General features: G+C 42.0%; 2 protein-coding genes across 2 annotated transcripts in view; both read right to left on the reverse strand.

The window, feature by feature from the left end:
* Positions 1 to 942: 942 nt before the first annotated feature.
* SAMD9L (sterile alpha motif domain containing 9 like) lies at positions 943 to 14186 on the reverse strand. The gene is made up of 3 exons (XM_083468937.1): positions 14132 to 14186; positions 7975 to 8044; positions 943 to 7509 (listed from the first exon to the last, which is right to left on the reverse strand). The coding sequence occupies exons 2-3, from the start codon at positions 7986 to 7988 to the stop codon at positions 2691 to 2693; spliced, it is 4833 nt and encodes a 1610-aa protein (XP_083325063.1). The 5' UTR covers positions 7989 to 8044; positions 14132 to 14186; the 3' UTR covers positions 943 to 2690.
* A 6507-nt stretch (positions 14187 to 20693) lies between these two features.
* The window catches only part of HEPACAM2 (HEPACAM family member 2), a 31695-nt gene continuing 27181 nt past the window's right edge, over positions 20694 to 25207 (reverse strand). Inside the window, 3 exon segments of the mRNA XM_083467695.1 lie at positions 20694 to 22257; positions 23144 to 23253; positions 24727 to 24800. Of these exon segments, the coding sequence (XP_083323821.1) occupies positions 22248 to 22257; positions 23144 to 23253; positions 24727 to 24800 (194 nt within the window). The 3' untranslated portion in view covers positions 20694 to 22247.

Raw genomic sequence — 25207 nt, forward strand, 5'->3', positions numbered from 1 at the left:
AGTGTAAATAATAGAGGAGAGGGGGGGCAGCCTTGCCTTGTTCCTTTTTCTATAAAGAAATGAATTGTTTTTTCATTGTTTATGATTAAGCTGGCTTTTTCATAAATGGCTTTTATACCCCTATAGCATTCTCTCATTTCAGATAAGTTGATAACCTTTTTTAGGAATTTCCAAGATAGATTATCCGATAACCTATACAACGTTTATTCAGATGCTAGCCGTACTATAGGCAGTGTATTTACATACAGACCCCATACGTGAAACATTGAAGCCTTCGATGGCAAAAACTGCCCAAAGAGGCCAAATCTATTTTGGAGGAGCAACATTATCTGCCAGAATAAGAGATGTGAGCAATGTCAGGATTAATACAAGTGAGCTTTAGTCATCATATTAGTTCAGTTCGTAATATATTCGTTCGTATGTCTATCAATCTATGATTGGGTTTATATAAGAAAAGGCGTTAAAAAAAAAACAGGGCAGGGGGGCAAATGGTGGAGAAGAATGTGACTTGCAACCAAATGTTGCAATGTGTTCAAAATTTCCAGCCACTCCATTCCATTCTCTCTTCCCTCTGGTTTCTTCCAGCAGTCAGTCACAAGTTAAATTCTGTGTCCATTGACCATGCTCAGTCCTCACTGGGCTGTTTTGTGCCTCTTCTTAAGGTTCGCCTGCACCCAAAAGATTTTTGTACTACTTTTCCATGCCTCTTATGTGTGAATGGTGCTGTTTTGGCTACATGAGGATCAGCTGAACCAGTGCTGAACTTCTCTTTGTTGTCCTGGGACACTCCATTCTCTTATAGGCTTTCCGTGTTCACTGTTCAGGTGACCCCCAAATATTTCATTAATCCAGCAGATTAGGATCAGCACTTAGATAATTGTCAATTTTGTTTCCTCTCAGTTTCTAATTTTTCTAGTCTTAAATTCACTCCACATTTCTGCATCAGCTTGTGAATTTTTTTTAATGCAAATTCATCAGAATTTTAGTGCAAATTTCTCCCAATATACACATTTTGATACGCAGTTTTGCACGATGTCGACATTTTTAAAAGCAATTTCCCCCATATAATGCATTTGATATGTTATTTTCACACTTTCCCCGATATGCACATTTATGAATACAGTACATTATTTGGCAGAAAAGCTGCAGCACAAAATTCAGAGAAGTACGAATTAGAAATGACAGCTATGTTTCAGTTCATGTATGGTTTTGGAAACTACAAATTAGATAGGTTCACATTAAAATCCTAATCATATTGAATTTCTCCCACCCTCCTATGGGTGGTACAGCTCTGTCATTCAGCTCATACCAATTTAGGATTTATCTTCATCTCTTAATCATCCCTATCAAATACCTTTCCATTTTCCTTTGGTAACATCCAAGGAAATATATTCTATGACATTCTTGGTCAGCTGAACCAGTGCTGAACTTCTCTTTGTTGTCCTGGGACACTCCATTCTCTTATAGGCTTTCCGTGTTCACTGTTCAGGTGACCCCCAAATATTTCATTAATCCAGCAGATTATAATATAAAAATCAGACCACCAAGATCAAGTTCTTATTTTATATAGATAGATAGATGATAGATAGATAGATATAATACTATTGATGAATGGAATGTTATTTCTTACAACAAAAGAGAACACAATTTAATATATAAGAAGTAAGCAGATAAATAGCATAGCCAAAAAGAAAAAGAAAAGCTGTTCTGAATATACATGCACTGGATTGTGTTGTAAATTAGCTGCATTTAAATCAGGGGCACTTAAATCATGACTAAGTATGGATCCAATACAATAGAGAGGCAGGGAAATAACAGACTTACAAAATGAAGTACAAGACAGAAATTAACTAAACTGACTGCAGAAGCCTCTTATGTTGACTCAGTCAGGGTTGGTTTTGTGAAAAGTATACTTTGTCTTTGCAATGGGACACATGACATACAAGATGCTTAAAGCAAAGATAATGAAATTGCCATATGCTGTGCAACAGGCCGTGGTATAATCAAATCATATTATATTCATGAATTGGTAATTGGACTGGCAGAAGGGAATATCATATTATTAGTTAGCAAAATCTACCAGCCCAGTTAGCATTTGACTCCTCCCTCTTCCTCTGCAAAGATAAACTAAAATGAGCTTTATTAGAAAAATATTTTTGCCTATGTATGTCTATGGCAGGGATGGGGAACCTGTGGCCCTCTAGATATTGTTGGACTCCAATTCCCATCAACTCCAGCCAGCATGGTAAATTGCCAGGGGTGATAGGGGCTGTAGTGTAACAACATCTGTAGGGCCAAAGGTGCCTCATCCCTGGCTTTTATGCTTAAAGCTCAATCATTCTAATATAAAGCTTCTATTGCCCAAGGACGTGACATTGGTTCATCAGCTATTGACCCATCTGGCTGTACTACAGATTGAGGAGACATCCTTGCCCTTCAGGACAAAGAGGGGGGGGGACGATTGTATCTACAGCCAGCTACAATCAAATATATCTATTGAAACTATTAACTTGGGGTCATCAAGTTCAATGAGTCTGCTCTGAGTAAAATTTAGTTGGATACAGCCAAATATATTCAATTACTATATCTGGTGTTAGGATAAAATGGCACGTGTCTCTTGCTGCTACAGACAAAGAAGAGGTCAAATTAAATTTACAGTACTGTACAACGGAATGTATTTTCAAAGAGGGTTAAATAATTTCTATGTCACAGGCTATCAAGCCTCCAATGGAAAACCCCAAGTAAAACGATACTCTTTCTACACTCTGACCACTCTTCAGCTGGCCTAAGAAAACAGGCCGTGCTTGTATTCTGATGTCTTCATCAATACCGTAATCGACATAGACGATATTATCTTCAGCCTTCCCATTCAGCCGAAGCAAAAGATGTTTGGCGTCCTCTGTTTTCCATATCTCTCCACTCTGCCACAGGCGACTCAGCTCATCATTCATCTTTTGCCTTGACTTGCCCCTATTCTTAGCAGCAACAGACTGATCAATTTTTCCTTTGTGAATAAATTTGCTCAGGTTGCTTCCTTTTCCAAGGTAGAAAAATGCTATAGGTTGTTTGGAATGGCACATTTGCCAGTACTGCCCATTAAATGCCTTCTTCAGAGAATTGAGGTATTTTCCCATTTGATTGGAATCTTTATCGAATTGCTTTTGATTTTCAGGCCAGAATAATAAAGAAGCCAAGAAGTATGGTTCTGGGAATCGATAATCTAGACCTACTGACTGCAAAATTGTTTTAAGCTGTTCTTTCAGTTCTAGAAAAGATGGTACCATCTTGGATTTTGGATTGAGGCAATGGAGAACAATGTTGGCCAAAATAAAATTCAGTTTGTACCTCTGCAAAGATTTGCTAGAGCTCTGATCAAGCAAAAGTGTATACTGTTTCACTATGTCCTCAATTTTGCTTTTAGCATTTTCATGATTGCTGAGATGTTCCAAAATTCCAGAAAACTTGTCAGCTTTGGAAGCTTCTAAACTCTTTCTATAATTTTCCACCTGCAAAGATGAACTCAGTTTTGAGTTCATTAGCCAGTCTGAATCAGAGTGGCAAAATGTTTCTGCATATTTTTTGAAAAATTCTTGAACCTTTCTCCGTATTTTGAGCTCCACGATTTCTTTTTCTGGATTTTTTGGCTTCAAAAAAACAAAGTAGTTCTCAAAAAAATCAAATGCTTTTTTCAAATTTGTGTGCAGATTACTTAGATAACTAGCATATTCTTCCAGTGTCAATCTGTATTCTTCATTCTCTGTATCACCTGGGACTTTTGGAATAGCCCCATTTCCTGACAAAAACTGTATTATGTGTTTTCTAGAGAGTTCATCTTTTTTGTTGAACAGAGGTATGGATTCAATCATTTCTATAGCATATAGACCAGTTTCTATTTCTCCAAGGTAACCAGATGTATTATATGTTTCATATCTTCTCTTGTATTTTATACTCTGAAAACATTCTTTTTCACTGTCTTTATTTTCTGTTTGTTCTTGAGATTCTTTAAATGCCTCTGAGGCACACTTTGCAAGATTCAACAAACGTTTCAGAATTTCAACAGTTATCGATTTCTCTGCATTTTCTTCTAGGCAATGCTTTATTTCACTTTTATAAACTTGACCCAAAGTGTCTGATATATATGAGTTGTTAGGGGCACCTTTTTTAGCTTTTCTAGCCCACTCTAGTGCACGATTAAAGTTTTTCTCCTTGATGTAGAAATGCCTTGCTAAGGCTTGGCTGATAAATACATTTTGACTAAATCTGCAGGTTGCCTCAGTCAACACCCTTTCAACTTCAACACTCCTCTCTTCTTTTTGAATTGCTTCAATTAATGGAGAAAACAAAGTGTCTGCGTCATCTCCATGTTCCTTTCGGTGCCTTATAAGCAGCATGCTTTGAACATCCTGCTGAAGTTTGTCTCTCCCTATGCCCATGTCATAAAATAAATTCTCTCTTAACAACAAGAGTGTAATCTTACTTTTTGTTAGTTTGTAAGTTTGTTTAAATTCCTCTAAGCATTGTCCAGCAATCAATGAATGACTAATACGTACCCCTTTGTATCGCCCACGTTCTTGCACTTCGGTCTGTATTATAATGTTGGAGCAGTTTCCCATCTTGTCATCCAGGTTTTCTGTACCCCAGTAAGCCTTTTTAGTACTTATTCCCAAAAATTCCTCGCATTGTGATACTGAAATCGTGGACTCAGTGACGTAAGAATTTAACAGTGCCAGAAAGGAAATAAGTTGAGCTTGCTTACTGCTAACATCCAAACCTTTTAGAGTGTTCTTAACTACATTCTCTATGTACTGCTGGTCAAAATTTCTTTTCATAATCATAAATGAGTAAAAATCTTCAGGATGATCATACTTCTCTTCAATTTCTTTTTTTAGTTTTTTCTCAAAAGCCCTTTGTTCTGTCGGACTTAGTTGATGTTTCAGTGCAATACTGTTCAAGATGTTGATTTTTGATCTTTCCTCAAGATTCTGGCATCTCATGCAATTTAAGATTATAACTATAGGATTTTCATATTGAATACCCTTTTCTGCTATGGCAGACTGCATAGCATGCTGTAGAAGGTAAACATTTTCTTGCTCTTCAAAGTCATCTACAAGTAGCAGTACTGGCAAATAATCAAACTTGTTTGATGTCCCATATGTAAGTAACGTGGTCAATTGTGTTGCAATTTCTGCAAAATCAACTGTCTTATTTTTCAGAACGGCACATCTAAATCTCTTTCTCAGTTCCCAGAGAATATGCATGGCTAAAGTAGTACCACCACAACCCGGATGATGATAAAGGTTGATAATTTTTGTGGGCGACTGTTTAGGAGACTGAGATCCTCTTTCAATCAGATCTTCAAGCGTTTCATATGCATCCCGTTTAATAAAAGGTAAACAGTAGTTTTTAGAGGAGAAATAGAAATTCCACCAAGACACTTTCCCACCACGATAAAAATGCTCTTCTTGTGATTTTTTAAATTCATTAAATTTTTCTTCGTTTTTCTCAATTTCTGTGTCCTTGCATTCATTTTCACATAGTATTTCCAGTGCAGTCATAAAGTCTTCTTCTTTCTTTGAGAGAATTGTAAAGGAACCCCCCTTTGATGGCAAAAGTCTCTGAGAAGTTTGGGTCACTGATTTTAGTTTTTGGATAGTACCATTCACCATTGGTAGGCTCAATTGAGATATGCACCTATCTGCTAGTGTGTCTGATTCAATAAATCTGGCTCGCAGGAGATCTCTCCAGCAAGGGTATGTTTGTGCCCCAATACATATACACAGCATATCATCAAGTCCATTAAGTTCTTGATAAAAAGCACAGAAAGCTTCTATCATGGGATCACCTGGATCTTCCACTTTTGACAGCATGAGAAACACCACCAAAAACTTTCCTCTTTGCATTATATCTGGATGGGATAGAAATGAGATCAGTTTCCTAACCTCAGCTGCCTTCTGCTGCTGCCAGAGTTTAGGACTCAAGGGTTGATATGCTTCACTGTTCAAGTCTGACCTACCATTGCAGAAAATCCAACTTGGCTGCTGATAGAGATTAAGTTCTTCAATTGTTTCAAAAGTTGAATTCCCAGGCTTCTGGTACTGCTTTGGAAAATGAAGGTTTGCAGCTCTGTCTTCTCTGAATGCTTTGACGACACCATTGCTTGCTGATTCCGGGTCAAACTCTAGAACAGCAAATAACTTTATTTCCTGCAAGAAGTTTATATGCTGTGCATGATCTGGATGACATTTGTTTGTGACTAAAATATACCAGTCATAATGGGAGTTATCTAGCAAGTCCCTGTTGCCTGTGAGTAAGCTCACCAGCTTACGACCTTCCCCATCTATATTCCTCCTTTTTTCTCCATGTTTTTCCTCAGCTTCTTTTCTGTCCTCTGCTAATTTCTCCAGTTTGGCCAAAAATGATTTACGTTCTGTTTTATCATTAGATTTTAAGAGGTTTTTGGAAGATGCACCATCTCTTATAAACAAACATGGATCCCAGTTTTTAGTCTTAAAACTGTAGTTGTTAGTAGGGAAATATTTAGATAGGCAACTAGAGTACTTTGGAACCACATCAACTTCAATAACAAATGTTTCTGATGGGATGCTGTTTTGTTGCAATACTTCCACAAATCTAGGTTCCCTAATGCAATCTTTTGCAACACCAGTGATAGCATCTCCAAAGTATTTGTTTATTAACTCAAAATAGCTAATATATTTCTCTTTATTTTGAACTTTTACTCCAATAATTTCTCCATGTGGCTTGTCCCGGACTCCCAAGTGGATAGTACCATTGGTGCGAGAGTTCATGCATGCTGCAGCAAATCTAAAAACCTCATTGCAAAATTTCATCTTCATATCCTCCTCTGTTGCATTTTCTGTATTTGTAAAGAGTTTAAATTCATGGACTGGATCAATAAGATTGAGGGGACCTGTTTCAGGTATATGAAGGACATAATGTTGAATATAACGATGGCTAATGTGAAACTCATCAAAAGGGTAGGGTAGACAAGTTTGTCTAGTTGGAAGCTGGTTATTTCCATTTCCTTGGTGGTGAGCCATATCTTTTCTTGTTTCTTCAAGTACAGATTCTGGTGGCTCAGTGGATTTAGATCTTGCAAACGCTGGCGACGCATCAGCACCGGCTGAATTCTCTTTGCCATTTTCTTTCATTGCACCTGCATCTTCACTTTTAATTGAAGAGTCTGTATCAAAAGGTCTTGCGCTACATTCTTGTCCAGAAGAATTGCTAGGGCTTTCACCTGGAACATCCTTTTTTCCCAGTGCATGCATTATTTGGCAAGCTGGGCCATGGGTTATACCCATTTCTGTGAGGTCTTGCTTGGTTAAAAGCTTCAAAATGGCGCCTGTCACATCTTGATGAAGAAGGATGTCGCCATGTTTCTCCTCAAGCTTAAGTTCATTTGTCACCCATTGTTTTACGTGTTCCTTAGTCCAGTCCTCAATTTTTTCAGGCAAATCTAGCTGGTTGCTTTTCTTGATATTTTTAGCCCTTTTAAGGAAAAAAATAAGCAATACACCGTGTTAATGAAAACAAACCTTTTCTTTCTACACTACATTCAACATTTTACAAACACCCCTTCATCTGCATCAGTGTTATTTAACTTTGATTCTCTTTATGTGAATGGACTATACCGCCCATCATCCTGTTGGGGATGAATAGAGTTGTCCAATCTTTGGGGACCCAAGGTCAAAGAACACTGTTCTACATAATCTTGTCCTATGTCTTGCACCACACATATAAAAATATTTAAATGGATAGGCTTCTATTTAGTGGGAAGGAATTTTTCAGTGAAGTTAATTTGAAAACCCTGATGTTTAAATCTCTTTATAACAAAGGGTTACCATATTTCAAAAAGTGGAAATCCAGACACAAAAGTTGTTGAGCTTTTTTGGGCAACCCTATATAACCTCCCAAATCACTTGCTATATTTTTGTTCATTTTAATTCAGCTTACCTTTTCTTCCCCATATTTGAGTTCTTCTGTCAGTGTGCTGTCTAGTTGGTCTTCCTTATTAAAATGACATCTGAAAGCCGGAATACCCAAACCAAGAAACATTTACTCATTTTCAAATAGCTGCTGTATAATTTAATCAAGAAGAAATAATACAACATATAGAAGATAATCAAACCCTTACTTTATGTGGCTTAGGAATATGTCCATCCACTTCCACATTAATTAAAAATAAAATAAACTTCCTATGTTTACATGGGCCTTCCACTGATTTGTCATTTACCACTAATGGAATGTTAGTGAAAAAAGGTGAGATGTGAGAAAATAATGAATCAGAAGACAGGAAAATGTAGAGATCTAGAGGAATCAAAAATACTGCATCTCATGGTTAGAAGTCACTTGCTTTCTTTTGCTTAATTTTATTTTTGCTGAACTCCATTTCCCCCCAATATATTTTTGTTTGGTCCAAGTCCTTTGGAGCCCAGTTTGCCTTTTTGCCTTCTTTGTTTTAGAGAAGGGATTTCTTGCTTTGAGCATATTCCACCCTCAGATTTGTTCTTAGCCATTTTCTCTGAGTCAGCCTTTTAAGGCCCGATATTTGACTTACTCTGTGCTATAAATCAATGCATTTTTATTTTACATTCTGTTTATTCCCTTGCACAGCTTAGACCATTCCAATTTTAAACATTTCCCCTCAATTTTTACCTGAAATGATTTCCCATTTGGACCATTCTGGGTCCCCTATACACTAGATCAGAGGTTCTCAACCTTTTTCTCTTTTTACTCCATGGCTCCCTTGAGCAACTACATTCTTTCTATGGTTCCCCTTTGGAATACTTGGTAAAAACTTGTGTTGTTTCATCATTTAGCGGTTTTGCCTATGATTTCTTTTCAAGGCTTAAAATTTAAGCAGTAGAGTCATTTATTGCCCTACTAAATGTTGCTTTTGTAAGTTGGGGAAAAATGAAAACAAATTTTCATAATAATAATAATGATAATAATGATGATGATGATGATGATAATAATAATAATAATAATAATAATAATAATAATAATAATATAATTTGGAAAAAATATACCAAATATAATTCACTATTTTGCAGCAACCAACATACTTTACAATTCTTAATGTAAATTTGGTCATTCTTGCAACCATCTTGTGATGGTTCAGAGCAGGGACAGTGGAGAGTGGACTTGCTGCAGGCTGCTCAGTCAGTTTCATGAAATTTGATTCTAGGAGTCTTGTATTCAGACTACACATTGCCCATTCCCTATACCAGTGTTTCCCAACCTTTTTTGGGCAAAGGCACACTTGTTTGATGAAAAAAAATCTCGAGGCACACCACCATTACAGCCCCGTGACGTCAGCGCGCAGCGTCACGCCGGGAGGGACGCACGAAAGTGTAACTTTCAATTTTTTCCCCTCCCCCTTGCCAGGGAACCTCCAAGCTTTGGGGGGGGGGGAGGAGGCAGCAAAGCGAGGCAGGAAGGAGAGCGCGGCTTGGCTGGGTGAGCTTTGGCAGGGGCAGGGAATGAGAGCCGCGAGGCGGGCGCTGCAGACAGAGGCGCTGCCCGCCGAGCTCGCAGGCAGCCGGCGAGAGCCCCGCGCTGGCTGGCCTCTCCTCGCCGCCGCCACCCCGCCTCTCGCCGCCCGACTCACCCGCCTCCCTCCAGGCAACATCTCACGGCACACCAGGCAACATCTCGCGGCACACTAGTGTGCCGCGGAACAGTGGTTGGGAAACACTGCCCTATACCATACTGTGACCTAGACCACAGATTACAACCACTATGGCTTGCTGATCAGAAGAAGCGCAGTTCAAATCCCCATGATGGAGTGAGCTCCCTTTGCTCTGTCCCAGCTCCTGCCAACCTAGCAGTTCGAAAGCTCACCAGTGCAAGTAGATAAATAGGTACTGCTGCAGCAGGAAGGTAAACAGTGTTTCTGTGCGCTCTGGTTTCCGTCATGGTGTTCCATTGTGCCAGAAGTGGTTTAGTGATGCTGGCCACATGACCTGGAAAACTGTCTGTGGACAAACGCCGGCTCCCTCAGCCTGAAAGTGAAATGAGTGCCGCATCCCCATAGTCACCTTTGACTGGACTTAACCATCCAGGGGTCCTTTACCTTTTACCTTTTTACTTTGGAGAAGATGCCAAACAGGCTTCCAATGGAGTCCAAGACAAAATGCTAGAAAATCACTCTCACTCTCTCCTCCCTTTCCTTCCTCCCCCCCCCCCCCAGTGTTTTGTTTTTTAATGTGAACCACCATCTCGGTTGCCAGTTTTGGACATTATATCTACAATGATGGAAGTAATTTCCTCCCCAGAAATCCTGCAGCAATTTCCAGTCAGAAAAGTGCACTTTGAAAAGTGGAAAATCTTCGCAAACCAAAGGAATGCTTTTGCATTCTCCCCTCCCTCACTGATTGTTCTCAACATTGTGGGGCACAGCCTGGGCCCCTTAGAGTTGGTGCCTATACACCAACCCTAAACTCTCCCCGGCAGCTTCCAACTTGAGCAAGATCTACCTGCATGTGACCACACAGACATGCAGTGCCTGGCACTGGCAGAGGAACGGGGGTGCAGAGGGAGCGGACCACCCCCGGCACCACTATTCCAGTAGGGTGCCATTGTGGCGTCCCTGACATGCACTGCGCACCACCTGTGTGCCGGGCGCCATGCCCCCACAGGCAGCGTGCCATGCCCCCAGAACGTGCGCCACACCCCTTTGGTAGGTGCACCACACCCTCGTGGGTGGCATGCCATACCCCCGGGCATGCATTGCACCCCAGGGCGTGCCAGCCATGCCCCTGCCTGCTCTCTACCCCTGGTAGTGGAGCATGCAGCTTCGCCACTGATGCCTGGAACCTGGAATTGGGGAGCACCCTGGAGAGCCCTAGTGGCTTGCGAGAAGGCCCTCCCCAGAGGCTGAAGAAGATGTCCCCTCATAAGCCACTAGGGCTCTCCAGGGTGTTCCTGACTTATGCACATTTCACTGACGCATGTGGGGGCTTGGATTGTGAGCCCTGCATAAGTTGCCTATAGTAGCCTTTTTTGATCTGACCACAAATCCATGTCTCCCTCTCCCAGTATTTTGCTTCCAGTGGAGGGCAGTTACATAGGTTTATCTCCGGGGAGCTGGGATCTAAGGCATCAGCCACGGCCCACTGGTTGGGAACCACTGTAAAGGTAAAGGTACCCCTGCCCATACGGGCCAGTCTTGCCAGACTCTAGGGTTGTGCGCTCATCTCACTCTATAGGCCGGGAGCCAGCGCTGTCCGCAGACACTTCCGGGTCACGTGGCCAGCGTGACAAGCTGCATCTGGCGAGCCAGCGCAGCACACGGAACGCCGTTTACCTCCCCGCTGGTAAGCGGTCCCTATTTATCTACTTGCACCCGGGGGTGCTTTCGAACTGCTAGGTTGGCAGGCGCTGGGACCGAACGACGGGAACGCACCCCGCCACGGGGATTTGAACCGCCGACCATGCGATCGGCAAGTCCTAGGCGCTGAGGTTTTACCCACAGCGCCACCCGCGTCCCATAAGCGAACCACTGTACTAGATAATGAAATTGTAGATCCTAGGTTCCATCTTTCTCAATTCCCCCCATTAGTCTGCAGAAACCATAGTTCCTCGGATCCCTGCTTACAACCTCCCACCCCAATGTTTAATCTATAAGACTGGGAATTCAGTAAGCTTTTAACTAGGTGGAAATTTTGGGAATTTAGGGCTTAGTAAGATACATTTGCTTTGGGTAGCTGTTCGGCTATTTATTTTTATTTTCCAATATTTCAATTATTGCAGAGTTTACATTTCCATCATTTCTGTGCATTTTTTAAAAAATTAAATAATAATAATAATAATGGTTGATCTGACTCAAGTGCTTTGTGGGATGGAGGGGAGCTGCTATACTAGTCTTCCAACAGATGGGTTGCTATTGCATATGAGAAAGGGAGGAGGGTGAGGTGACAAGGAGGGCGATGCAGTGCAAATGAACTGGCAGAAGAACTAGTCTGGCCCTGCTGGTGCATTTGCACTTGCATGTGTCCCAGCCCATTCTGACATTCATTCACACGTTCATCTGGCATATTGTGATCCGCTACAATTAATCTATTTTGCACAAGTCTTTCTTCCTCTGCTATGTGGAAATGTAATCTGTAATGTGGAAATACACACCTCATACTTCACAATAGACATGCATATTTTAGCCATCTATAGATATTTACAAATCAGCTGCCTTGCCTGTGTGACAGTGGCGTAGCGTGGGTTGTCAGCACCCGGGGCAAGGCAAGTAATTTGCGCCCCCTAACCCGTGGATTTGTGCCCCTTAACCCGTGGATTTGCGCCCCCTAACCCTAACCCCCAGATGTTGCGCCTGGTGCGGCCGGGCCCCCCTGCACCCCCCACGCTACGCCACTGCTGTGTGATCTCTTTCAACGTTAACAAATTTCCAGAGGAGCAATCCTGTTATTCTGCAGCAAAACCAACCAAGTGCCTTGCGGCACCTTAACGACAAAGTTGATGAAGTAATCACAAGTAATCACAAAGCTGTTATGGCTAAAATTCAAAGTGTTTCTAGTCAGCGATAACTCTTAATTGAATCCAATGAGACTTACACCTTGGTTCTCGAATGAAATCCGTTCTAGAAGTCCATTTGACTTCCGAAAACTTTTGAAAACCAAGGTGTGGCTTCTGATTGCCTGCAGGAACTTCCTGCACTCAATCGGAAGCCGTGGAAGCAGGGTCAGATATTTGGGTTCCAAAGAACGTTCACAAACTGGAACACTCATTTCTGGGTTTGCTGTGTTCGGGAGCCAAACGTTTGAGTTGCAAGGCTTTCGACAACCAAGGTACAACTGTACTCTTAGGGTGCAATTCTAAACACACTGACGTACAGTGGTACCTCTGGATACGAACGGGATCTGATCCGGAGCACCGTTCGCATCCAGAGCAGAACGCAACCTGCGTCTGTGCATCTGCATGTGCACGGATCGCGATTCGCCGCTTCCATGCATGTGCATGACATCATTTTGAGTGTCTGCACATGCGGCGAAACCCGGAAGTAACCTGTTCCGTTACTTCCGGGTCGCCGCGGAGCACAACCCGAAAACACTCAACCCGAAGCTACTTCAACCCGAGGCATGACTATATGTCTAACTTTTTCAATAACATTTAGGAAATCTGACACATCGGACTGTATAATGTCACATCCTCTAAACTTTTGTGGTGGGAGAAAGAACGTCTTACGTTGCTATTGTGAATAACAGTTGCAGAATACATCGTACCAAGCATTCACACAGTCCTCCAAAGCTATTAAAGATTAAGTAAAAGAGAGGGAGAGAAAATGGTTGATAAAGTTCTCATTTGTTTCCCAGTTTAAGGACCTTCACTGGGTTGCTGAAGGTTGAGTTTTGGTCTGACCGACAAGCTATGTTTGCTCTGGGTGTGTGTGCACACCACACCAAAGCTGTTTTGTTTAAGTGCATTAAGGTGCACCACACATATTGTCATACCAATATGTGTGGATTGGCTACATCCCAAAAATAGACCGATATTGGAGATTAGTATTCAGAGATTCTGACTAAAAAGGTTCAAATCTCACATAACTCCAGTCTCTCACTCTCACATACATCTCTCTGCCTCTCTCTGCCCCTATACAGGCAAAAGAAGTCACTGCTATTCTCCTTCCAACTTGGCTGCCAGCCTGACACCCATTGCCGCCAATGATGTTTTTTGCCCTGGTGGTGAGTTGGTGGTCCCTGCCTCATGAAGTTCTGGGTGACTTGGGTCAATTGGCCAGTCACAATATGTAGCACCTAACCAGATATGTACACCATAGACAGTGCAGTTTAGCAGTTAGAGTGGTGGACTGGGACAGAGGAGACCCAGGTTTAAGCTACGAATCTCACTAGGTGATTTTGAGTCAGTCACTATCTCAGAGCCTGACCCACCTCACAGGGCTGTTTTGAATATAAAATGTGGGGGTGCAGGGGCAGGGGAAACAATGTATGGATTTGTAATAGATCCTATTAAAAACACATTTCGATCCATTAATAAATATTAATTGTGACCGCAAGGCTTACATGGGAGAAAACTGAACTTCATAGAACTTACTTCTGAGTAGACATACATAGAATTGCACCCAGAGATTAATGCTTACCGTTATCTTGAAGTGCTCAGGCTTTCCAACTATTTTAACTGAAGAGCAGCAGTTCTGGGAAACGAAACAAAAACGAAAGCAATTATGGGTGTGACACTTTCCATCTCAACTCTGTATGTTTTTCACCAATTTAATTTATCATTTTTTTACTTTGTTTTGCACTGCTCAGACTATTCCTTATTTTAAAAGTGAAAAGGGTGTTTTAAAAATACTTGGAAACTACTTAATTAATTTTCGGAAGGGGAGAAAAATGCAGGCAGCTATCTAGCTCTATTACAGAGGGAGAAAACAATTTTAAAAATCCAGTTACTTGAATACTTAATACTTTTTCTGAACCCCAAAGTTTTCAGTTTGGTTTCTTAGAACTAATTTAATAAAAGTTAGACATAATACTGAGTTGCTGCAATAAGTACCGTATTTTTTGCACCATAACACTCACTTTTTTCCTCCTAGAAAGTAAGGGGAAATGTCTGTGCGTGTTATGGAGGGAATGCCTATGGGTGGCATGCCTACGGATTTTCCTCCTCTAAAAACTATGTGCGTGTTATGGTCGAGTGCGTGTTATAGAGCGAAAAATACGGTATTTATCCTATAAAACACAATTATCCTATAAAAGAACTCTTTCACAAAGACAGTCCGGTGCCCCATAAATTTATTTCCATATAGTACAAAGGATACAATCATTTTAATATCACTTTTCTTTGGCTTTTGAGGAAGTATATCTTATCAGTCTTCATCTCTATAATAAATCACTTGCCAAGATAGTTATGCAGACTCCATGCCACAAATGCTGGATAAATACATTTTGTTCAGTCAGAGAAACCCAAATATCTCTGTTCTTGGTTCTTCTGTTAGTTGCTTCTTCTGTTAGTTGCAAGAGACAAGCACATCTACAAAATCACTTTGCAAGGGACTAAGAAGCAGGTTTTTTTTGCCAACTCCTGTCACATGATCTGCAAGTAGCAACGAGGCAAGTTGGCTTAAAAAAAAACAAAAAACCACTTCCTCAACCATTGTTATTCACTGAGTAATATGTACAGTAACACCCATTGAAAACATCACATAAGTACCAGATAATTTTACTGACTAATCTTTGAAAGCTTCTGATATGGGGTATGTGTTTCTATCTCTGAAATCAATATAATGTTAGGGATACATGTATGAACTTTTATGGCTCAAGCTCATCCACATTCTAAGACCACGCAGGCACAACAAGGGATCATTTTCAAGATACCACATCTATGTCAGGAGCTTTTCAGATGCAGATAGAAATTTATATTTATTTATCATTTTAGATAATCTAAAGATGAGAGAATCTCTCACCTTCAGTTTGTTTTCTCATTTCCCCCATCTTAAGTTCAGATCCCCACATTTCCACATCAGCTTTTGTATTTACTTATTTTTTAAAGTCATTTTGAAAATTCATCAGAATTTCTCTTAATGTGCACGTTTGTATGCAATTTTGCCTAATGCACACATTTTTGCAAAGCATTTTCCCCAATAGAAGACGTCTGTATGTTATTTTTGCTAATAGATGTGTGGTCCATGGGGCTGGGGGGGGGGCCCAGGCTTCCTTGCCAGCCCCGACCTGCTATTTGGGGCTGGGGGAAAGCAGCGCTTCCCCCCCCACCGCCAGCCCCACAAGCTCGGGGGGCAGCAGGAAGGCTGTGCACATCTTTTGCACTGCTCCCCAACCTGGTCTTTGAGGCTGGCGGTGAGGGAAAGCAGCGCTTCCCCCCAGCGCCAGCCCCACAAGCTCAGGGGGGGGCAACGCAAAGGCTGTGCGCAGCCTTCCCTGCCGCTTCGCTGAAGGGGCGCTGCGCAGAGAGGGGAGAATTTTTTTTCTTGTTCTCCCCCTCTAAAACAAGGTGCGTCCTATGGTTGGGTGCGTCCTATAGAGCGAAAAATACGGTATATTCTTTTTTGTACACATTACTTGGCTGGAAAACTTCACTGCAAAATTCAGAGAAGTGTGAATTTCGAAGGGTGCCTATGTTTCAGTTTGTGTGTTGTTTTGGAAAGTGTGAACAAAGCAAATTCTCTTTTAAATGCAAACGTAATCAATTCCGCCCCCCATCCCTATTTATTACACAAACTTCTTGAGTGTTTTCCAACTAAAACCAAGCTCTCAAAGTGACCTTTGACATACAGTTTTAAAATAGCTGAATAAAACTACTATAAAATACAGATCAAAGCAATAATGCAAGACAAATAGTAAAATTAAACAGACTGCAGCGCAGTCTGCAACTCACATGACTGATTGGCTGCAAAAAGCTTCTGCGTGTAGGAGTCCTTTCCCCTGACCATGGAGTGAATGTCACAAAGGGTGTTGTTGGGAAATTGGTGCTGCCCCATGCTCTAACTACCCTACATCTGAGAAAGTAGGAATACAGAGCAAAGTCACAAGGCTGGCTGGTGGCAAGACTGGCCAAAGGCAACCAGTATACCTGAAGGAGCGTCTCCACCCCCATCATTCAGCCCGGACACTGAGGTCCAGCGCCAAGGGCCTTCTGGCGGTTCCCTCGCTACGTGAAGCCAAGTTACAGGGAACCAGGCAGAGGGCTTTTTCGGTAGTGGCACCCACCCTAGGACATGTCGTGTCGGCATGGATGCTAAAATCCCCTAGGACAACCAAACTATATATATGTATGTAGCCAACTGCTGCCTTTTATATATATTTCAAGGCTTTTATATGTTATTTCCTCTTTTATGGTTTTATTTGCACAATGCCTAATAAAGGTTTGATAAGTGTGTAACCAAACTAGGTATCTCCAGGAAAACATGCGCCACAATCTAAAGCAGCTCGGGCAGGGAATCTTTGGTGCAGCGGGGAGGTCGGTACTGTGCATTTGATTGATCTGGCGCGACCCCCGCTAATTGATTTGCGATCCTCAATTAGCTCTTTACTGCCCGGCACACTTCTCCTGCGGCACGCTCTGCTCCGAGCTCTCAGTCACGCCGTAGCAGAGATAACACAGCGGTGTAAAACTGTCACGTAGCTTGGCTTCCAGACAAACACACAGAGAGTCCAGGTTTGTCTATTTACAGCCGTTTATTCCGACATTTCTCAGGATTCTCCTGGACTATTTGCAGCCATGACAAAAACTGCATCCTTTCCCCTCAAAGCACAGAGTGGGACTGGCATGCTCTTCCCAAGCTCCTCCCAAGCTCCTCCCAAGCTTCCAAAACTGACGTCAGAATGGTGTGGCATCATGGGAACAACTTAACCCGTTAAGTTCCAGCTCCAACACCCCCCCTTGCTGCACCTTCTGACAAGACCCTTTTGAGTTCAACACCTTTCCCTTTGCCTTGTGCTCCTTCCCGGCATCTTTCCCAGGCACCTGTTGAACCCTTTCAACACTCCCAGAATCACACTGTGCGACACTTTCCCACGCACCCGTGACCTGAAACCCCTCTGACCCACTTGGGCCAGTAGTTGTGTCTTCTCCGTCAGACTTTTCCCCCTCTGACTTGACAACCCGTCCGTGAGCTTTCTCCATTACGCTTACCGGAGATGAAGCCTCACACCTGGACATTCCTTTCACAACCCTTGGAGATGCCCAAACCTGCCCTGACCCCTGACCCTGGACCTGGTCCCCATCACCGGGATCAGCCTCTGCCTCCCTCTCCTCCCCTTGAGGAGACTTTGCACCCGTCACCTGGTGACGTATTCCCTTTTCCTTGAAAAACTCCTCCAGAGCAGACCCAGTAAACTGTGACCCTCGGTCGCTCTTGAACCCTTGCACCCTGGTGGAGAAACTTCGTTCCACCTCTGCAACCCAATCCTGGATCAGTTGCGCCACCTCCCCCTGTGATTTGAGAGAGAAACACCAGCCAACCTGGCTGTGGTCATCTGTCAGCGTACACCAAAAGGAATCCTGTACTGCCCCTATTGCCCAGCTTCCAGAACATGCACTCAGAAAACTGGGTCTTCCCAATAGGATGCCTGGTGTCAGCTAATGACTTCCTTAGAAATCACTGCAAACCCCCCCCCCCCGCTTGCTGCCCATATGACCTGGGTCGCTGTGCATAATAGAAACCTGCTGGACAAGGAGCGGCGAGAACAGGCCAATCTGCTTCATCCAACCAAGTCTCTGTTACACATGCTAGGTCAAGTCCTCCATCAACGATCAAGTCGTGGATGGCAGTGGTCTTATGAATCATTGACCTGGAATTGTACAGCACCACCTTCAGGTCATGTGGGTCTTCATTGCTGATTCCAGTATCCTTCCAGTCAAGACCAGACCCAGAGGCAGGGTTAGTCCTCAAACAACAACTCAACCTTCCTCCTCGGTAATGACATGGTCTGGTCTTAGCATAACTCCTCCTCCTGCCCGTGATCACTGAGATCTGGTATCCCAGTGCATCCCCCCCCCCCCATGGAACCTGCCCCAGCCATTCTGCTGGCTGGGGCCCACTCCCAGGCAGCCCTGACCCTCTCCCCTTCAGAACAGAATATGTTCTACAAACTATACAATAAACCAATAAAACAGTAGCAGCTAATTAAAAAAAGAAAAACGAACAAAAAATTACAGTTATACTAAAATTAAACTGATCCCAAGCTGTTTATCCCACTCCCAAAAGAACAAAACAAACACAAAAACAAAATTTAAAATACCACAGATTAAAAACTATTTAAAAACATTTAGGACTCACAGCAGGGCAATGTCCCTCCAGCCTCTCAGGGGTCTCTTATGCTGAGCAGGGTGAGTCTGCTTCCCGCCTCCTAGTCCAGGGGCAAAGGGCCTTGCAGGGAGTGGACTTCACACTCACAGCAGGGCACAGAGAAACCTGTGAACTCTTTTGTCTGCTGCATTCTGCATTAGTGGAAGTTTCTGGATTGTCTTCAAGGGTAGCCAGCCCTACATAGAGTGCATTAGAGTAAGCTAAATGCAAGGTTGCAAGAGTGGATATTACTATAGTAAGGCTATCCTAATCCAGGAGTGGCCATTGCTGATGAATCGGTCATTTGTTGCTAAGTCAGTCTTTTCAGCTTCTGAGTGCTGTCAAAATGTTAGCCTGGCCTGTTTTCGTGTCATGGAAGATTAAGTGGCTTTAAAATGTACTTTCTTTTTATTCACGTCATACCTTTGTGCATTCATTTTAATCCTGGGTGTTGGTTTTCTGAAATCATATCATCATAACCTGTTCATATACTTGGTTTCGTTTCTGTGGAAATCAAAACTCAAGAGTTGTTTCGTTTTCTAACAAGCTGTGATAACATTTCCCATTTTATACAATAACTGGGGGTCTGCCCTGCACAGATCCTTTCAACCTTGGGCCAACCAGATACTTGTAGGGAATCCTAATAATAATAATAAATAATAATTTATTTTTTAAACCCGGCCATCTGGCTGGGTTTCCCCAGCCACTCTGGGCAGCTTCCAACAAAACACTAAAATAAAATAACCTATTAAACATTAAAAGCTTCCCTAAACAGGGCTGCCTTCAGATGTCTTCTAAAAGTTTGGTAGCTATTTTTCTCTTTGACATCTGGTGGGAGGGCGTTCCACAGGGTGGGTGCCACTACCGAGAAGGCCCTCTGCCTGGTTCCCTGTAACTTGGTTTCTTGCAGTGAGGGAACCGCCAGAAGGCCCTCGGCGCTGGACCTCAGTGTCCAGGCAGAGCGATGGGGGTGGAGACGCTCCTTCAGGTATACTGGGCCGAAGCCGTTTAGGGCTTTAAAGATCAGCCCCAACACTTTGAATTGTGCTCAGAAAAGTACTGAGAGCCAGTGTAGGTCTTTCAAGACCGGTGTTATATGGTCTCAGCTGCTCCCAGTCACCAGTCTAGCTGCCACATTCTGGATTAGCTGTAGTTCACCTTCAAAGGTAGCCCCACACAGAGCACATTGCAGTAGTCCAAGCAAGAGATAACTAGAGCATGCACCACTCTGGCGAGACAGTTTGCAGGCAGGTAGGGTCTCAGCTAGCATACCAGATAGAGCTGATAAACAGCTACCCTGGACACAGAATTGAACTGTGCCTCCATGGACAGCTGTGAGTCCAGAATGACTCCCAGGCTGTGCACCTGGTCCTTCAGGGGCACAATTACCTCATTCAGGACCAGGGAGTCCTCCACACCTGCCCGCCTCTTGTCCCCCCAAAACAGTACTTCTGTCTTGTCAGGATTCAACCTCAATCTGTTAGCTGCCATCCAAGTAGGTGGACATTGCTGTCTCCTGTGGGAGCAAGTTCCAAAGTTTAACAATATGCTGTGTGAAGAAGTACTTTCTTATATCTGTTCTGAATCTTCCAACATTCAGTTTCATTGGATGGCCATGAATTCGAGTGTTCATGCCATGCCATGCCAGGCATAATTTTATAAACTTGTATCGTGTTGCCTCTTACATGCAGCTTATAGGGTTCTCTGTTTTAACACTGGCATGCTGGAGTAGTGTATCAATCCTACCAGAGCACATAACGTGAAGAAAAACCAAAGCAACGAAAGTTATCCAGTTCACAGAAAAGAAAACAGAAGAGGTCCAAACAGTTGTGATTATTTTCACTAGAGTGCCAAGCAACCACCTGTGTGGTTTCAAGTAAGGCAGTAAAAGAATCCCTTTTTAAAATTCAAAATCTCATCAAATTTATTACATAAATTCGTCATAACATATTAAACTTGTTACATATTGAATTCAACATGTGCTTTAACAATATTGAACATCACAAAAGTATCTGATTGTCACTGCAAATTTTAATTAAGCTTTCAGCAAAACCCATCCAGATTCTGTCTATAATAAAGTTTTGGGTGATTGTTTTTCTCTCATTAGTACCACATTTTGGCTGCATTTAGATATCTTCTCTGGGTGTGCGGACTCTGGTGTGGCTGCAGGAGGCAGATAAGAAGTTTCTGCTACCATTTTAGTTTAACTGTCATTGAACTCCTACAGTTTCCAAATTCCTTCTTGCGGCCATGGCAGAAGAGAACAGAGATGCACAAGCTTCTTAATATTTTTAATTTTAATTTGTCTAGTGTGTACTGTTCTTGCAGTAGTTACCATATAGGGGAATGATTTTTTCCGTCTCTGCAAAATCATGTTTTTGGTGAAGAGGCACAGTAACAAAGGGGAGAATTTATTTGGGGGCTTGAACTCACACCCCATCTCTGCATCGCACCGAGGGTCAAAACAGACTCCAGATTATTCCTACAGTAGCTGCATGCTCCCCTTGACCCAGATCAGAACTGTGGTGAAGAAAAAGAGTTAAAGTCTCTTCCTTCCATGTGAGGGCGGGGGCGGGGCTATGACTGCTATTTACTTTATAAAAAGATACTGAAATATGGATTAGTAATTAGTAATGGATTAGTAATTACATAAATAATGTCATGCCTGCTTTTGTCCCTGTTTGTAGCCTTGGGCAAATCACCTTTCTTCTCCTAACCCAGGTTTCTCCATGGCTAATACGTAGGGCTTCCAAGATGGAAGGGAAGATATGGCTGAGAATGGTTTATGGTTAGGATGCAAAGGATTTGTAGTACCTTCTCCTTTAGGAGGCCCTAGCCATCACTGAATACATATACATACGCACATACATACATATTTACAGTTTTGAAATACAGCAGTACAGCGAATCACTTTATACATTATTTCAGTTGCAATGTTCACTTAATGCAATGTTCACTGACTTTAGAAAAAGCAGGTATTTGCTAACAAACACCTATCATGCTGCTAACATATACTTATTTATCGTTATTTACAGTACAGGCTGATGTAAAATCTTAAGGGCACATTCATCTTAGTGTTCTTTAAAAAAAAAAGCATTAGAGATCCTTCTCACTGGGCACAGATGGCAGCAATCCAATATTTTAGAATACAGTAATGGAATAGCCAACACTTAGACATTTCACTGTTGGATTTGTAACTTTTACAGTCTAAATTGTAATCAGCAGCTGTAAGCAATATATCATTTAAACAAGGCATATATATATATATATATATATATATATATATATATATATATATATAACATTAGAAATGTGCAAAGAAGATTTTGCTTATTAAACTTGAGATGGCCTTGTCATTAGAAGCGACAGGTCGATCCTTTCCCATGCTGTGGCATTTGTTGCTTCTTCTATTTCCAAAAACAGATTTCATCCCTATGCTTTCATTTTCTTTTCATGTGCCTCTAGGAGGGGGAAAAAAAATCAAACTCATATTGAGTCACAGTTCCTGGTTGAGAAGACTTTGTGTAGAGCTTTTAAACTTCATTCCATAAACAATACCAACAAATTCCAGAGGGGCAGTGTGTTGCAGCAAAACAAACACCACAAAGCGATGTCTTAAGATATCACAGGATATCCTCATTGCAAACATTTCCTTAAGCATTGCAAACTGTTAAGTAGGGGTGGGGTGTAGCGGACAGAATGTTGCACACTCAAGTCATGCATACGCAGAATATAAATGTGATAAAGTCCTCCGTGCTGTAAGCTTATAGCATGACACAGATGAAGTAATGTTTGGAGAGGTAAAAAACCAAACCCAAACCCACCATTTGTAAAATATATGTAAGAGAGAGCTCTCTGGAATGAAAATCACTGTCATCCAGATGTTTCTTCATACTTTCTGCTAAATTTTATTTACTGTAATTCTTAACAATTCCCAGAATGGAAACCATTTTAGTGAGTCTGTGTTAGTTGTGCCTGATGAAATGGATTATAGTCCATTAAAGCATATGCCATAATAAATTTGTTAGTCTTTAAGGCACCACAAGACTTTGTTATAATTCTGATGGTTTTAATTATTCTGATTTTTGTATTTCCCTTCTTGGAAATACCCAATGGCATTAAAACGCCAGGCTACATGTTTTTTAATAGATTGATTGACTGATATAAAATAAAATCATGATTAACAAATTACCATTATTATAATATTGGAATTATTGTGAAAACAATAAATATTGGGGGGATGGGACAAATTTTGTCCGTGTTCAGGGCACCATATTACTAAAGTCCACCCCTGCCAGGCAGTCTCATTGTGCAACCTGGTTGACAAATTAGGTTTGCGCAACTTACTCTTGACGTTCTTGATATTGTTCAGGAATGTGCCGAATAACTTCATAAACTGTTCCATTAAAATCCTGGCCTTGTGCAGTATCAGAGACAGAAACTGACCAACTTGACACCTGAAAGGAGGAAATAATGTTTTTCTCTGAGCAAGATAGGCAAAACTAACATGGAAGCCTAAAACAGAGCCAGTGAGATGTAGGCCTTATTTGCACAAGAGGGTCAACCAATCAATGGTTTATGGTCTCCTAGAGAGGAATTTGTACCCATTTTGTTCCTCCCCGGCCCTTATAGCACAGGACAGTGTGGTGCAGCAGCTGCTAAGCCAATGTTTGGCTTAATGCAGGCTTCCTCAACCTTGGCTCTCCAGATGTTTTTGGCCTACAACTCCCATGATCCCTAGCTAGCAGGACGAGTGGTCAGGGATGATGGGAATTGTAGTCTCTAAACATCTGGAGGGCCGAGGTTGAGGAAGCCTGGCTTAATGTGTTGTCTGGCTATAGATTGTGGTGAGGGAGGACAGGCCTTTTTTATTTATTTATTTATTCAAAAATACATATCCCATTTTTTCACCATCTAGATCTCAAAGTGGCAAAAGGTGACAAAAATATACAACATGCCATGTTTAAGACATAAATTTAAAATCTCAGAAATTTAAGCATGAGAAAAGAAATGTTCAGAGAAGCATTGATAATGCAAATAGCATCCTGAAATATGATATTAACTAGGCATTTGAAACTCCACAGGGCCAATGCCTGCCTGACTTCTAGTTGGAGGGAGTTGGGTTTATAACAACAGCTTCATGTTGACATGAATTGGCCTTTCAAAAGCTGGCGAATCTGTTCCCGGATCTAGACTGGCCTCAGATCTAACATCCTTTTTGAGCAGGATGAATTCTGGTCTGTGCACATTTAGGGAACCTGCAGTTTCTCAGTGTGACTTGAAGTTCTTAAGATTGAGGAAGTAGAATGAAGAAGAAACAGCAAAGGAAACAGACAGGGTCCTGTGTGTGATGTGGGCATCCGTTCATTTATGTTTTGGGCAAGGTGAGTTTTCATCTATACACATTAAGGCACTCTGTAGCATTTGGCTATTTATTTCATTCATTGGTACCATCCCTTTCTTCCAAGTATCTTAAGGCAGCACATACGGTATTATTTCTTCCTCTGTTTTATCTTCGCAAAAAATGCACACCACCCTATTGTGAAACAGGCTAGGGTGAGAGAGGGAAACTGGCCCTACGGCAGCCAGTGAGCTTTATAGATCTGTGGGGATCTGAACATGAATTTCTGGAGTCCTAGTCCAAAACTCCTACCACCATGTCAGACTGGCCTTATAGTGTAGCTTTTCAGTGCCACTAAAAGCTCAGAAGATTTGGGAAGTAGTTATCACACTCAGAATGAAGAAGTAACAATGGAGGACACAGACCATAACACAAGAGTCAGATTCAGAGTTGCTAAAATGAACCGCCTTCCTTCTTTATGAATATATCTATATTTCTGGTTTTGGAAACCAAGGGCTATTTCTGTTTTGTAATACTGCCGGCAAAATGGCTTTTCAGATATCCATGCTGCAGAGATATAAGCACTTACCCTTGAAATTCCTGCAGCGTCAGGAAAGGCAACAAATTCATATATTCCAAAATCATCTAGCGCGTTTTCATGCCCTAAAAGTGCCGATATTTAAATAAAGAGAAAGTAATAATTATGGACAATTGTGTTCCACCTCAGGTTCAGTCTCAGGTTCAGTATGAGAGTGTGTGATTTGCAGAAGTGGGGCACCATTTTGGCACCCTAGAGGACCCCATCTTTATCTTCCCCTGTGGGCCAACTTTGGCAGGTGGTTGTAACCACTCACCTGTCGATAATCTGACATCGTAATAACTGGGAGCAGGATTAAACTTTCTGTTCCTCAGATAAAGAACAGGAGGCTAAATTCTGCTCTCTGCAGGAGTTGGCTATACCTACCAGTTCACACTCCCCAAACAGGCAAAACACCTACACACACTCTTAACAACAACAAAAAAGACAGATGCTAAAATTCAAGCAAGCCCTGCTCAAAGCAGGCAATCCA

Source organism: Podarcis liolepis (genome assembly GCF_965112155.1).
Source record: "Podarcis liolepis genome assembly, chromosome: 12".
NCBI lineage: Eukaryota > Metazoa > Chordata > Lepidosauria > Squamata > Lacertidae > Podarcis > Podarcis liolepis.